The sequence below is a fragment of the Anser anser genome, assembly GCF_964211835.1.
Source record: "Anser anser genome assembly, chromosome: 8".
NCBI lineage: Eukaryota > Metazoa > Chordata > Aves > Anseriformes > Anatidae > Anser > Anser anser.
Window position 1 is genome coordinate 2,969,599 of NC_139728.1, and position 13,866 is coordinate 2,983,464.

General features: G+C 37.0%; 1 protein-coding gene across 4 annotated transcripts; it reads right to left on the reverse strand.

Moving 5' to 3' along the window:
• Positions 1 to 178: 178 nt before the first annotated feature.
• Positions 179 to 13,805, reverse strand: SASS6 (SAS-6 centriolar assembly protein). 4 transcript variants are annotated; one of them, XM_083846378.1, is made up of 17 exons: positions 13,724 to 13,805; positions 12,475 to 12,535; positions 10,544 to 10,623; positions 9,358 to 9,462; positions 8,211 to 8,382; positions 7,203 to 7,280; positions 6,130 to 6,249; positions 5,853 to 6,044; positions 5,441 to 5,635; positions 4,956 to 5,045; positions 4,692 to 4,871; positions 3,987 to 4,068; positions 3,369 to 3,478; positions 2,466 to 2,588; positions 2,093 to 2,184; positions 1,554 to 1,645; positions 179 to 1,449 (listed from the first exon to the last, which is right to left on the reverse strand). In XM_083846378.1, the coding sequence occupies exons 1-17, from the start codon at positions 13,789 to 13,791 to the stop codon at positions 1,364 to 1,366; spliced, it is 1,926 nt and encodes a 641-aa protein (XP_083702504.1). In that variant the 5' UTR covers positions 13,792 to 13,805; the 3' UTR covers positions 179 to 1,363. The 4 variants fall into 4 exon arrangements, 3 of the variants coding, with proteins under 3 accessions (XP_083702504.1, XP_083702502.1, XP_083702503.1); XM_083846376.1 differs by lacking the exon at positions 13,724 to 13,805 and adding an exon at positions 13,486 to 13,707; XM_083846377.1 differs by lacking the exon at positions 13,724 to 13,805 and adding an exon at positions 12,931 to 13,440.
• Positions 13,806 to 13,866: the final 61 nt, after the last annotated feature.

Here is a 13,866-nt window from a genome sequence, read left to right on the forward strand (position 1 = left end):
TGCATCATAGCGCTGGTCCAGCAATGCAGCGTTGGGTGGGGAAGTGAATAAGCTGGGAAGGAAACTCCAGAGAAAAGTGAATACAATAGTACAGAACCATTCTGGCGTTGTCCTCATCTTGGCATGTCAGTGTACTAGAAATATTAATTTAGTAATCTTAAAAGCCTCTGAAAAGTGATGTTTTATAAATGTTTTAATATTTCCATTGAAACTTACACATATCAAAAGTCAATATACATTAACATGGTGCTGATTATAAACAAATATACAAATTTTGCACTGCAAAACAAACCACTAAAATATACAACCCTCTGGCTGCAGTTAAATATTCAGGTATGAACTATCTTTAAAAACAAGTATGTAGACTGGCTTTGAAAAAAAAAAGTATATTTTAGATGTTACAAGTACTTGCATGCCAGTTCTTTATTGGGACACCAAATTAAAAATTGCAGCAAATGAAGTTGTAACATGATTCTAGCATTTGAGCACAGGTAATAGAATATGCTGAATAGACTCAATCTAAATTCGAATGTTAGAATATCCTCAGTTTCTATGCAGTACTATAGTTGTAAAATACAATTAGTAAATACAAGATAGCTTTCAGATGTTGTGCTAATTTCAATAATTCAGATAAATTGCTTTATAGCATTTTATGTGTGGTGGCCTGGGGGATATAGTACTGACAGAAAACAGACATTAGGGAAACCCCAAATGACATTTTTAAACCACAGTTTTATACCTTCAGTGAAATCATCTTAGTATTAGTTATATTATTTGTAAACCTGTATGCAACTCAAATAAGCTGGTTCCCAAATTGATCAAGTTTTCAAAAATAAACCTGTAAGGGAAAAAAACAGTCATGCTAACTTACAAGCTTGACCATTAGTGAAGTTAACAGCATAACCCAGAAAGTGCTGGAAATTATGTGCAACACCCTTTCTCTCAAAGAAAGAAAGTATTCATATGGAAAAAATGTTCCATATCGGGGAATACCAGAGAATACACATCATCTGTTACAGAGCCACACCTGTCAATTCCTATAACAAAGATGTCACTGCACTTATGTGCATTTTCCGGAAGACAAAGTCTTCTAATACAATACCAGGAGAAAATTCAGCTCTTAATTCAGTGACTTACCTACAGTGGCATTACCATTAAGGCTGAGGCCCCTTAAAGCTTTATCTTTTCTGAATTGGCTTAACTATCCTGAGAAGTCATCCATATAAGTCAAGATATCTTTCTCAAAGAAAACAGGTCCAGAAATCAACTTATCAGTTCATACTGATACTTTACAAATACGTTAATACAGGACATCTCCAAATTCCCCAAACAGTTAAGAGAAAATTCTTAAGTGTCCTGTCTGCTATCCAGGAAAATAAGCTGAGGCTGTTGTTACTGCAGCTGTTGGTGATGGTTGGACTTTTGTTGATAAGTAGGGTTTCAAGTACTCTGTAGAATAGCAGAAACAAAATAGTGTTCATAGAATCATAACTACTATTACCCTTTAAGTACATTTCAAATAAGGTCTTGTTTAACTTTCCATACACACATACCTGAGTTTAGTGTATTTTGACTAAGCCCTCGTAAAGGAATGCTGTCATCTTTTTTCTTGAAATACTTTGATTCCAGCCCCAAATTATCACCACTAGAAATAAAAAGGCTAATTAAGATTTAAAACAATTAACATTGACTGTGGATAGAAACACAGTGGGGGGGGGGGGGGGGCTTGAAGTGGAACTACTAAGTTCCGATGAACTTTATCATTCAAATATAAACAATGCCTGACTCAGTCAAATAAGAACAATCTACAACTCATTTTCTGACTGATCTATCACCTGGTAGCCACGGATATGTCACCAGAAGGGACATACCTCCTTGGTACTTCCTCCTGAAAGCAAGGATCTTCATTTGTTATCTGCAAACCAAGCTTACTGAGCAGTAAGTCTGCCACAACTTAAATTCATTAACATGTCAGTGGAGAAAATCAGATCACAGATCAAGCTTGGTATTGGAAATGTTTTGCTCAGTTGCAGATACTCACAGAAGATAAATGGCTTTATAAAAAAAGAAAAATGCAATAGATAATACTTACTTCTCCTTATTTGCTGGATGACTAGTTGTAGCAGTCACTGTCTGAACATCTGAATGTTGATCCATTTTTGAAAGCTGTGTGTTAAATTGAATCTGCAGAAAAAAGGAGTTGCAGGTTAGGTAAAGATGCTCCAGATATTCCAGATATGATGGTCCACCCGCAAGTATTCAGAGTGGGCTTCTCAGGGATTAACATTTCTATGCTTCGAATAGTTGTTAAGTAGAGCAAAGCATGCTAGTAGTATATTATCTTTGTTAAGCAGTACACTAGGTTATACTGCAAATATTTATGCATTTTGAGAAACATTCAAAACAAAGTTTTGATATTTTATGTTGTTATATCTTTAGCCAAACAGAAATGTCAAAATGCCTACCTTTGGTACTGGACATTGCGGATTGGTATTTTTGTTACGTGCTTGTTCTGGAAACTTCTGGAAGGCATACAGGGGAGAAAAGGGATGATTGATTCCTAGGCTAGGAAAGGATGGTCGGTCAAGCTGTAAGAGAAAGAACACATCTGTAAGAAAAGAAGAATACATCTGTAAAGGAGAAAACAACTCTTCAAATACATTTGCTCTTATAGAGATTTGAAATTTCAAGCTTAACAAGTAAACACAATTGCAAAGTTAACATTTCTATCATGTAATTCTTTCTAATAGGAAGAAAAAAGAACTTTTCCAACATTCACATTCCTAAGGAAAACCTGTAGCCTTTTAAAATTTGAAAGACATGAGCACTGTTCTAGCTTATACTAAAATAAAATCATAGTAAGTTACATACTGTGTAATTGATTAATATGTTAAATGCGTAAGTCAGGCATCTTCACATGAATTTGCCCTTCTACTGAGTAAGAAACTCACTTATCAGCTGCAAGGCGAAAATAGAAGTCTGTACGCATGGAGACTAAAAAAAGAGTAGGAACCACTAAGCTACGATTCTTAGTGATAGCCTGATAGGGCTTTTTACCGTGCATTTTCACATTCTAAATTTCACTAATACGCATATCCAAATAGGAATAAACTTTATGTTTTGATTCATACAAAGATCATTAGAACATAAGTTAACTAGTTAACTTCACAACGCAAAAATGGGGAGTGGGGAGGTGTTTGTTTTCATCCCACACAATTTTTTCAAAAACAGTTTTAATATTGTTTCATGTATTTTGATAAGTTAGAGCTTAGAAAATACCCCCAAGGCCAGGGCATCAACTAGCACCAAATTGGGTATTATGTCCTAACAACAACAACAGTTTATTACTATTTATATTTGTATCTTACCATGCCATGAGGTGAAATTGCAGTCCTAGCACCACCATGCGTGCCAGTAGGAGTATCCATCTTCTTTGCCATCTGAACTTCATTCAGCTGTTTGTTTAACCATGTGATTACTGAAGAGGAATGAAAAAAAAGGTCAAGCTCACCTCCTACCTAAAACAAGCTGTTTAAAACACCAATTAACTCTTCCTCAAACAAAAGTGACAGTTTGGTGGGCTTTCCCCCAACCCACTTCCTCAAGCTCAAGTATCACTGTAAGGCCAGGTCTCACAAAAAGGTTTTTTTGCTTAAGCTTCCCCCCCACACACCCCTACGGGACACTGTTCCTTCCTCTGCACCCTAAGCTAGAGCTAGCCCCACGCACACGCACACACACATTCACACACTACCCCCCGAGCATCCACAAGCACCAACTGCAAAGGAAGTCATCTCTATTGTGCAGCTCTAGGTTACTGCACACCCAGACAGAAGCTTATTTTTGCTATAATGACAATAATTGCAGCTCTGAAAAAAAAAAAAAAAGCAAACACACAAAGCAATAAAGCTGCCTCCCATTCATTTTCAGTAGCAGCTCAATCACTGTAATTTTAAAGAGGGAGAAATTAAATGGTATAAACGTACCGTTTTCATTGGTTTTCAGTAACTGCTTACTTTCTTCCAGTTTCTGTATTGTAGCTTCAAGTTGTTCTTGTAACTTGCAAACCTGCAATGTTCCCATACTAATTATGGCTCCATCAGGAACTAGTACCAATTCAAAACTCAAGAAATATGATCATATATATACGAAGTAATGGATATATACATAAGAAGTGAAGGATCAGGAAAATTCTAAAATTAGAGAAGTTCAAACGAAATATTATACAAAAGCGGTATGACAATACTTTTAAAGTCAGTCCTGCTTCTAGACAGGGTTTGGACCAGACTGCAGCCAGAGACCTTTCTGACCTTAATTCTTCATAATTAAATAATGCAAGGGCCCTAAGTAAGAGAAGGGAACAAGTTCACTCTCTTGCTGTTTTTGCCTCTACCTCCAACTTTTGCAGGAAGATACCCTGTAAAGTATGTCTATTCATTTGTTGCACTGCTTTGAACTTTTAACAGTATTTTCCTTCATGTGGATGTACATCTCTTGCAAATCAGTTTAACATGAAAATATGAAAACATTCATCACACACATCCATGTATTAACTAACTAAAAGTAAGTCTATTATGTTGAATAGAATTATTGCTGTAAGTATTTTAAGTTTTAAAAAACCCACGATACACACAAGAAAACATACTACATACAATAATGTTTACAGGACAGAGGTTAATCTATCACAATACCTCCTGCTCCTTCATTCGAAGAGATTGTCCAGTCTCCTGCAATTCTCTCTGCTCTTTTTGAAGTCTCTCTTCTTTTTCTGCTAATAGTTTTTCTTGTTGAATCGTTACTGTATTTTTCAATTTTAATTTACTCATTAAGGTTTTCAAATCTCCTTGTAACTTCTTGATAATTTCATTAGCCTATTAAAAAAAAATGTGTATTTTCAAAATAAGAAACACCTAAAAGACAGACAGACATAAAGCTAATGGTATGTTCAAACAAACCTTAAGAAGTTCAGATGACAGTGACCTAATTGTTGTCTCAAGTTTTTCAATATGACTTTGTTTTTTCTCTGTACTCTCTTCCAGTATCACCTTTAAAAGAATTTTGAATATTTTTTAACAATAAAGATATGGAATAGACATCATAATTTTACATAGAACCTCATTAATTTTTATAACCAGTCCTTAAAAAAAATAGAAAAAATCAGTCCTTGCTTTTCAGTCAAATTACACAAGGTTCTCTCAATTCATCCACCTTTACAAAAATTACCACTAACTTCACCCAACTGCCACAAAATATTAAAACAGTGGCTACTTTCATCAAAATGAACCCAGTTTACTTTTGATGCCGTAATTCAGGACCTTTATCTACATTTGAAAGCTTACTTGCTGCACTCATAAAATCTGGTCATCTAGTAACCTAAAGACGCTACAATTAACAAGGTTTACAGAGGTTTAGAGAGAATGATTTTGAAACTTGAAGGAACCTTTTGTTCTTGTGTTGCATCTAATACTTCTTTGGTTCTAACAACTAGTTGATCTTTATCTTTGATCTCTTGTTCCAGGACAGCAACCCGAGTCTGTAATTGATTAATGAGTTTCTCTTTTTCATGACATTCAGCATCAAGAGTAGTGTTCTCCCGCCGCAGTGACAGCACCTCCTGCTTTGCTCTTTGACATTCCTAGAATGTTGGGAAGGAATTTTATTATTTTAATCAAAAAAAAAAAAACAAAACACTATAATGCTAATTTAAAAAGATATATTGAAATTATAGCATGTAAAATGTGGAATGAAGAAGAGTCAAACTTAATATGCTGTATTTTCTCTTACAAGCATAGGCAGGCAGCTTTAATGCTCTAAAAATTATAAGTTTGGTTATGGGAATTAATTAGCCATACATCATCTACTCCAGAAAGCTTTGCTTTCAGTTCTCTGACTGTGGAGTCTCCTTTGTATCTCCTTTCTGTTAGATCCTTATTGATAACCTCAAGTTCTGAGAGTCTGTTCTGCAACTGTTGAATACTTTTCTGATGCAAGCTTTCCAATTCCTTTTTCTGTTGTTCGTGCTGTTGTTGGTACTGAGCTTGTGCCTACAAAGAGAAGAAAAGCAAATAGTTATCCAAAGAATCTTAAGATGAAGCCAAGAATATTGTTAATTCTTTCCTGCTGTCATACCTGGAGAGTTCTTTCCTTTTCATTTGTCAACTCCTGCGTGTGTTTGTTTGTCAGAGCTGCAGTGTACGATGTCCATTCATTTTTCAGTTTGTCTAGTTCTCGGCTCTTCTCTGACAAGCTCTGTTGAAGTTTGACAAACCACACAACAAGGTTTTAAAAACCGCAGCATTTAATTTGATACTGAATGATTCTTTATTGTTTCTTTGTGAAAGTGCATCTCAGTACAAGACACCAAAATATCCAGTCACTCTAAGAACAGGAAAGTTGTTGAAAAGCTCAATAGCAGCTTTCTGACCTGATGTGAATAAAACAATCTTCATTTCAAATTGTATTTTCTTCTAACTTAAGAGTGAAAAAACAGTCTCCTGATGTTCCCTATCATTATCTCTTCTGGAAGTTTTAAACACAAAGTGCTCTAGTGGGAGGGGCCGGGGGAGAGTTCTTAAGCAGCATCTTTTCATCTTTTTGGTTTGTAATTCTGCATTCCAATTTACCAAATATAATCTATTAGGCTCCAATTGTATGAAAAATGCAAAGACGAGTGTTCTACTCCAAAAAAAACTCCACAACAGATTTAAGGAAATTTTTCTGTTTCACAATGGTCAAAAAAGCCACCTTGATAGTTCTAGAATTTGACCCATTGCTACCGTTCTCCTACAGCGCAAATGCAAAGTCACTACTGGGCTGACTATAAAAATCAAAAAGTAGAGTAATATAACCTCCAATACTTCTGATTTATTTGTCATGGTTTGACAGTTTCTGCAAATATAAAGGTTTCTAACCATACGCAGAATATTTACAGAATATTTGTCTACTTTTATTCTTTTCTCTCACTTCCACATCAATTATTTTGGCTAGGTAGCCACTATACATACATTCTCCACAGACTGGGGGAAAAAAAAAGTACTAAAACAGGAAAAAAAAAAAAAAGAAGTAGAACAAGAAAAAATGAATTTGTTAGCATAACCTTATACTGGAAGTCCACTATTTACAAGTTGTATTCACATATAGCATTGATCACCTAACCTAGGCAGTAAACAACTTGGAACAGGAGAGTTAAAAATGTACATTACCTGCTGAGTGTAGCTCAGTTGTCTGGTAAGATCCTCTTCAGTTTTTTTAAGCTTTTCTTCCAAAACCATTTTGTCTTCCTATGTACAAATTGATATCAAGACAAACCCTTAGCTCCTAAATTGCTAGTATTTAGGTTCCATTTTACCATCATTATATCCTTTCTAAGCAGCCACATAAACATTGTATTTGTGGAAACATCACCTTATTAAATAAAATCCATATTGAGTAAGATTATCTATACATTAAAAAAATAAATGCATTAGCTCACAAGGTAAAAATCCTGCATTAAACTTATTAAGTCTCTTTAGGAAAGAGAATTATAAAGACTTGTGTACAAAGGAGCTGCATTAGTAACAAATGAACTAAATATTGTAAATTTGTTTTGTTAAAATGACTTCTTAGGCAGCGCTAAACATGACAGCATGATAGAAGATAGGCAAATCGCAGGCTACGAAAAGAGACAACAGTCAAACTATGAAATCATTAATTTCGCATTAGATAAAATTTAACACGCTACCAACTGCACCAACGTTACAATTCTCACTTGCTATAACCACTAGCCCTCTTAAGCCCCTAGAACCTTAGAATTACACACACACACACATGTGGTTTCCTAAACCCAACTGCAGAAAAAAAGACAGAAAGCTTACTGTATGTTATTTTTGCAGTTGTTCTGGCAATCAGAACAAGGCTATGAAGCATGAAACACCAAAGTATTCAACAGCTGCATAGTGCATGCACTGCATATAGAAAGACCTGATTTTCTGTCAGTTCGAATTATAACACTTGGTTTAGTGGATATGTAAGATTTTCATTGCTAGAGTGAAACCAACAATTTAGTTTTATAACATGTACCAAAATAACTGCATGCAATGCCACACATGAACTAAAATAATAATAAAAAAACTACACCATTTGGTGCATGCTTTTGAAGTATTAAGACTGAAAAAAAAAAGTTTAAGTACACATAGCATCAAGACCTAGTTGCAACTCAGTCATTGTTTTACCTTAAGGCATTTCAAGCAGTTGGCTAAAAATTTCTTTATTTCTGCATCATTTCCCGGTAGGAATTTTAGAGAGAGATGGGTAAGATGCTTAAAAGGGTTGGTCTCCACTATATTTAAAGAGACAGGAGTGTGATCTAGATCAGATGTTGAAGAAACTAACTGCAGCAAAAACCTAGGGAAAAACAAAACAAAACAACAACAACAACAAACACAATTCTATTTTCAAATAAAATATATTTTTATACATGCAATAAAAGGCTGACCAGTTTTTCATTTGAAAAAATAACTATGCCATTCAATTCTAATGTTGTAGTTGATACGACAAAAATTAAATATAATTTGGAATGCTTGCACTTTATAACAAGAAATGTACAAAACTTATCAGTTTAGTTATCTGTAAAATTTTCAGAAGCCCATCTTAAACTTAGGTGTCCAAAATCAAGTAAGGGCTTGGTAACCTAATTCCAAAAGAAAACAGACTCCTCAATCCTATAGCCTAGTTAAATTCAAAGTCCATGGTACATACTTCAGGAAACAACCCTAACTACTGGGGAGTGAGGTACTCTGAACAGGGCTTTCTCAGTATGCTCGCACACAAAAGCCACGTATGAAAATGCCACTACGGGAAAGAGTAAACCTCAGGTCACCCACCTCACATATTAGTATCTGAGCACTGAAACGAAAGCAAGAGAAAATCCTTATCAGAATGCCTTATTACTGTGGCTTCTCTTGTGAAAAATAACAATTTACACTTCAGTCCATTAAACTTGTATTAGCTCTCTAGTATTAAACTGTTCCACCCCCCTGAAAAAAAAAAACACACACACACACAAAAACAATGAAAAACAACACAAAAACATACAACCACCCAAATCACACACACATTGGTGCTGCATCCTTGCACACCTGCTAACTTGTTGAAACTTGCCAGCTTCAGTTCTGATAAGGGAGCCTATTATTAGGCAGCAATGTCACTGCTGAGACCTCTTAAGATTTAGGCTGTGTAGGCAACATCCACTAATTGATACTGAGATGTGTCCAAGGAAAGGTTAAACAATCCTTGTTCTACTGACTTAGTCTGTTGGACAAATATTTTAAAACCTCAAAGCAGATACACAGAGTAATATGGTACTCACTTATCACCTACCTCGGGATATCTTTGTTCTGTTCATGAATGCATTGTTGAAGCAGATCTATAAATTTTTGTGGAAAGGCAGAGAAGTCTACCAAGAGACCTTGCTGGGATTTCAAGCTACATAAACAGATTGGGAAAAAAATATTAACATTATATAGAAATGTAATTTATTTTCTAAAAAGTATTTTGTTTACATGAATAGAAAGAACCAATCCTGATCACATCATTAACGTTCGCTAATATGTTATTTTCAACTCTGAACACAGAAGAAATGTGATCATATCTTGGATAATAATCACCAGAGAATATTTTTAACGTCCAGAAATCTTGCAAGGCTGCTGCGCTAAGAAAAAAAAAAAAAAAAAGCTTTTGTGGCAGAACAAGCATATTCCTTCAAGTATAAGTCCTTCTTAAGCACAGCACAGTAAGGATAGGGGCACAGGGAAGTATAAAGGGACAATGCTTTGCAGATGAGGGAAGACTCAACCATTACAATGACTTTACCTGCCTACTTGCTCATTTAATTGTGCACCTTCACCACAGATGTGGTAAACTCGAAGACAGAAACAGACTTGTAAACATGTATGCAGAAGCCATACTTTGTATAATGAAATATTTCTGCACATCTGCTTTAAAAATTCTATTTTACTTTTGAAGTACGTTGATTACACAGGTGTATATGTATGATATATGATAATATCTTTTTTGAAGAAGAAAAGAATGAACTGTTTGTGCCTGGGGCTCAAATTTGATGATCAAATTCTGAGCAAGCGAAGTAAACTGAGATGCAACAGTGCAATTAGAATGGAAAAAAAAAACAACTACAAGACAAAGCCTCAGGTTTGGAAACTATGTATGCAAATATACTTTCCTCTTGGAGCTAGCTCTCAAAATAGTTCACAAACTCACAATAATCTGTAAGAAGCAGTTATGATAAAAAAAGAGACACAGGGAGTATAATAAATTGTGGTACTGTAACACAGGGAACTTAATGTCAGGATTCTGTCACTCATCTGCATAACCTCGAGCCAATAACCTTCCTAGACATAGCAGTTTCACAGATGGGTGAAAGAGAACACTACTGCCAAAAATCTGCAAGTGAGATATGCTAGAACCAAAATTCTAAGATAAACCTTTATAAGCTAAAAAACTTATTATTACCATGAGGAATGTTCACAAATATTACAACTTCACTCACCTTTGAAAATCTTCCTCAGATATGACAAGATTATAAAGGAAAAAAGGATCAGCATCGTTAGTCAATCGGACAGCTAAATCCTGAAAAGAAAGGTATTTACATGATTTTAAAATACTGTAAAACACACTGTAGGATTGTTTAAATGTTGTAAAACAATATTGCAAACAGTTTATTTAATATTTTGACTTTTTAACCAAATTAAAATAAGAATTGTGGCAACTAATTTAGAAAGGAGGAAACATTCACATTTAACACAATTTAAATTTTAAATACTACAGAGGGGAAGAAAAAAAACAACGGGAAAATTATTTCTCACAAAAATAGAAGTAGAAAACATTCAAATTTCAGCAGCAAATTTTTCAAAATTCCACATCTCTTCATTGTTTTACCTAAAGAAAATTATTTGCCTGCTGAAGGAAGAATATCCCCCATCATTAAGGAGTGTGTAGATCCCACCTATGAGCGAGCAGTCCGCTGTAGTGGGTCACAAACACGCCATTCCCACATCTGCAGGTTTTTCAGGACCTACTGCTCCAAGCAATTTGAGAAAACACCTTCTGAACAGTCTATATATTTGAATACAGAGCTTAGCAAAGGAAACATATAATTGATACTGCTAAAATCTAGTAAACTGATAAGGAAAATTGTAGTTTTATGCTACTTAGGTTTTAAAAAATAAACTCTCATTTGTTCACTGGAAGCCTCCACAGTGTTTTGGAAAAATTGCTTTCTCTGTAAATGGTATTCTTTCATTACAAGGCTGGGACTATTAAAAACACCTGGTACATTAGACCCACACACCTGCTGTCTAATGGAGAGGCTCAAACCCATGTGAAGAGCAGAAGAAAAGCAAGTAGAAAACTGACCGTCTCTTCCAGCCTAACTGAGGTGTTATCACAGCACACGCACACATACAAAACTGAAGTAAGTTGCAGTAATTCAGGTACCACTAAGAATAACAAAATTCTTAGCTAGAGATGTAAAAACAAACCTTGGGATTTACACATAAAGCTAGCTGTTAAAAACTACTGACAATACAATACTACTAGGGTAGGCTGTCAGGTAGGATAAGAACACCTGCTTTGTTCCATGTACCACAAACTGATCCGAGTACAGGAAGTTATCTCTTTGAAATGATCACTCAGTGATGTACACAACTGGATTTCAACAATCCTGCTTATAAAGGCTAAAACTTAGTACACAGTTCTTAACTGAACACTGCTTCTTCACATAACATTATCATCATCACAGTTAAGAGAATTAAATATATATATATATATATATATATATGTTGTGCTCCTTTACACACTCATCTGTCTTCATTAATTCTACCACCAACTGATGACCAACCATAACATCATGGTAGGTGGAATAAAGTTTAAATAACAAATCAGATATACAACAAAATAGGTTCTATAACCCCTAATATAAATCTTATTGCTACTTTCCTAAGGATTTTTTTTTTTACTGCAAATTAGTACATTACTTCTTTCCTGTCCCTACTGGATGAATTCCAAACATTCAAGGACAGCAACACACACACACTGATAAAAACCAAAATGTTGCATCCACACGGTTGTCATTTTCAGTAGTTTAGGTGAGGACTTTGCAAGGGCAATAGCATTTTTAAACAAGAACTAACTATGTTTAAAATGAGACTGCTCTTAAGCTAACTCAAGCTCCTCCAAAGGTCTACAAATTCTTCCCATTTTTAAGTTTATCAATTTCCATGAACAGCAGAACTAAAAAGGGTGAGTTAAAAAGGCTATGGCGAGAATCATACCGAACCAACTGAGTTACTCAAAAATAAAATAAGATCAAGTGACAAACATAGCAAAATCTTATTTTGCTTTTCCTTTGCCTATTTGTCCTGTTAGGCAATGAAACACTGATAAAACAATGAATGACACAAACATAACTAATCCACAAACCTTTCTGTGAACAGGATTAGAAATTGACAGTAGCTCAATATTCACTCGAACATCTAATCTCCTGTGTATAAAAAGATGCAACATTAACAAATCAAGAAAATATTCTTCAAATAACATGTGTTTGTAGCAACCTTACAGGAATCAGATGACAGCAAAAAAAATTTAGGCAGAAACATCAAGAAACCTCGCATTGATGACTACTACTAAGATAACTGAAATTGTGGGGCTTTCAGCTATCATTACAGCTCCTCAGTCACCTCAGTTTTTTGTTTTATGCTTATGATCCACCAAACTCTAAATAACAAGGCAGAAGTTTTTAAGTTTTGTCTGAAACCAGAACCTCTGGAAAAGTCTGCTGAGATGTATTAACGACTGCTGAAGATTATAACAATCATTTAAGCACTGCTACCTTAGTTTTCATACACTTCTTGTCGAGGGACCTGAGAGGTTACTCACATTAAAACACCCCCATGGAAACCAACCGTTCTGTGCAAACTAACACAGGCAAAATGGAGTTGCCCAAATCCTTGCGCACATAGACTAACGCAGACACAACCGATATTACTGAAGCTTGCTACCGTTTAAATACCCGCTTCACACAAAACATCCGTAGGCTGTCCCGAGCTGCCGAGCGCGGCCGCCGCCGCCCCCTGAGGGAAGCCTGAGGGGCGCGGCGCGGCGGCCCCCGCCCGATCGCACGGGAAGGGGCCGAAGCGGCTAAGCCCTCGGCAGAAACCCCTCAGCACAGCCGAGCCGGGCCGAGCGAAGCTGGGGCAGTAACGAAAGAGCTAAAGGGACCCCGGAAGCCGCGCAAAGGATAGCTGCGGAGCGCGGCGCCGCCAGGCAGAAGCGGGCCCGCCGGTCCCGCAGCAACCGCGGCTCCCCAGGAGACGCATGCAAACAGCGGCCGGCCTCAGCCCCACGGCACCAAGGCACAAACTCCAGCCCCACGCAGCCTGCAGGGAAGCCACGTCCCCCCCGTCCCCTCTGCAACCGTTTTCCCTCTGTTACCAATGCCCCTCTGCGCCTTCTCCCCGGTAGGAGCCGCTCCGGCCCCTTAACGCGGGGATCCCTACCGCAGCCCCAAAGCCGCACCGCCACACGCCCGACAGCCGCTCAGATACAGCGCAGGAAGCAAAGCGCATAAAGAAAAACGCGTCGCTCGGGAGCCTTTCTCTCGAATGAGACAACAAAGCTTCCCTACAGCTGAAGACGAGACCACGTTAGAGCCCGCCGCGCCGTCACTCACCTCTCCTGGCAGCCCGGGCCCCTCACTTGCACGCACAGCGGCCGGTTGAACAGCCCCTCAGCCGCCATTTTGCGCTTTGACTTTGCCGCTCGGCGCCCGCGGAGGAGGAGCCTCAAGATGGCGCCCAGGCAGCGAGCGCAGGG

Bases quoted from the DNA above. Each gene is read 5' to 3' on its own strand.
- SASS6 (XM_083846376.1), bottom strand. From the start codon at position 13,619: ATGCGCTTTGCTTCCTGCGCTGTATCTGAGCGGCTGTCGGGCGTGTGG. The intron at 9,463-10,543 runs GTGAGTGAAGTT...CTGTTTATGTAG, and splicing joins TCTGAGGAAGATTTTCAAAG to CTTGAAATCCCAGCAAGGTC. The intron at 1,646-2,092 runs GTAAGTATTATC...TTTTATTTCTAG, and splicing joins CATCCAGCAAATAAGGAGAA to TGGTGATAATTTGGGGCTGG.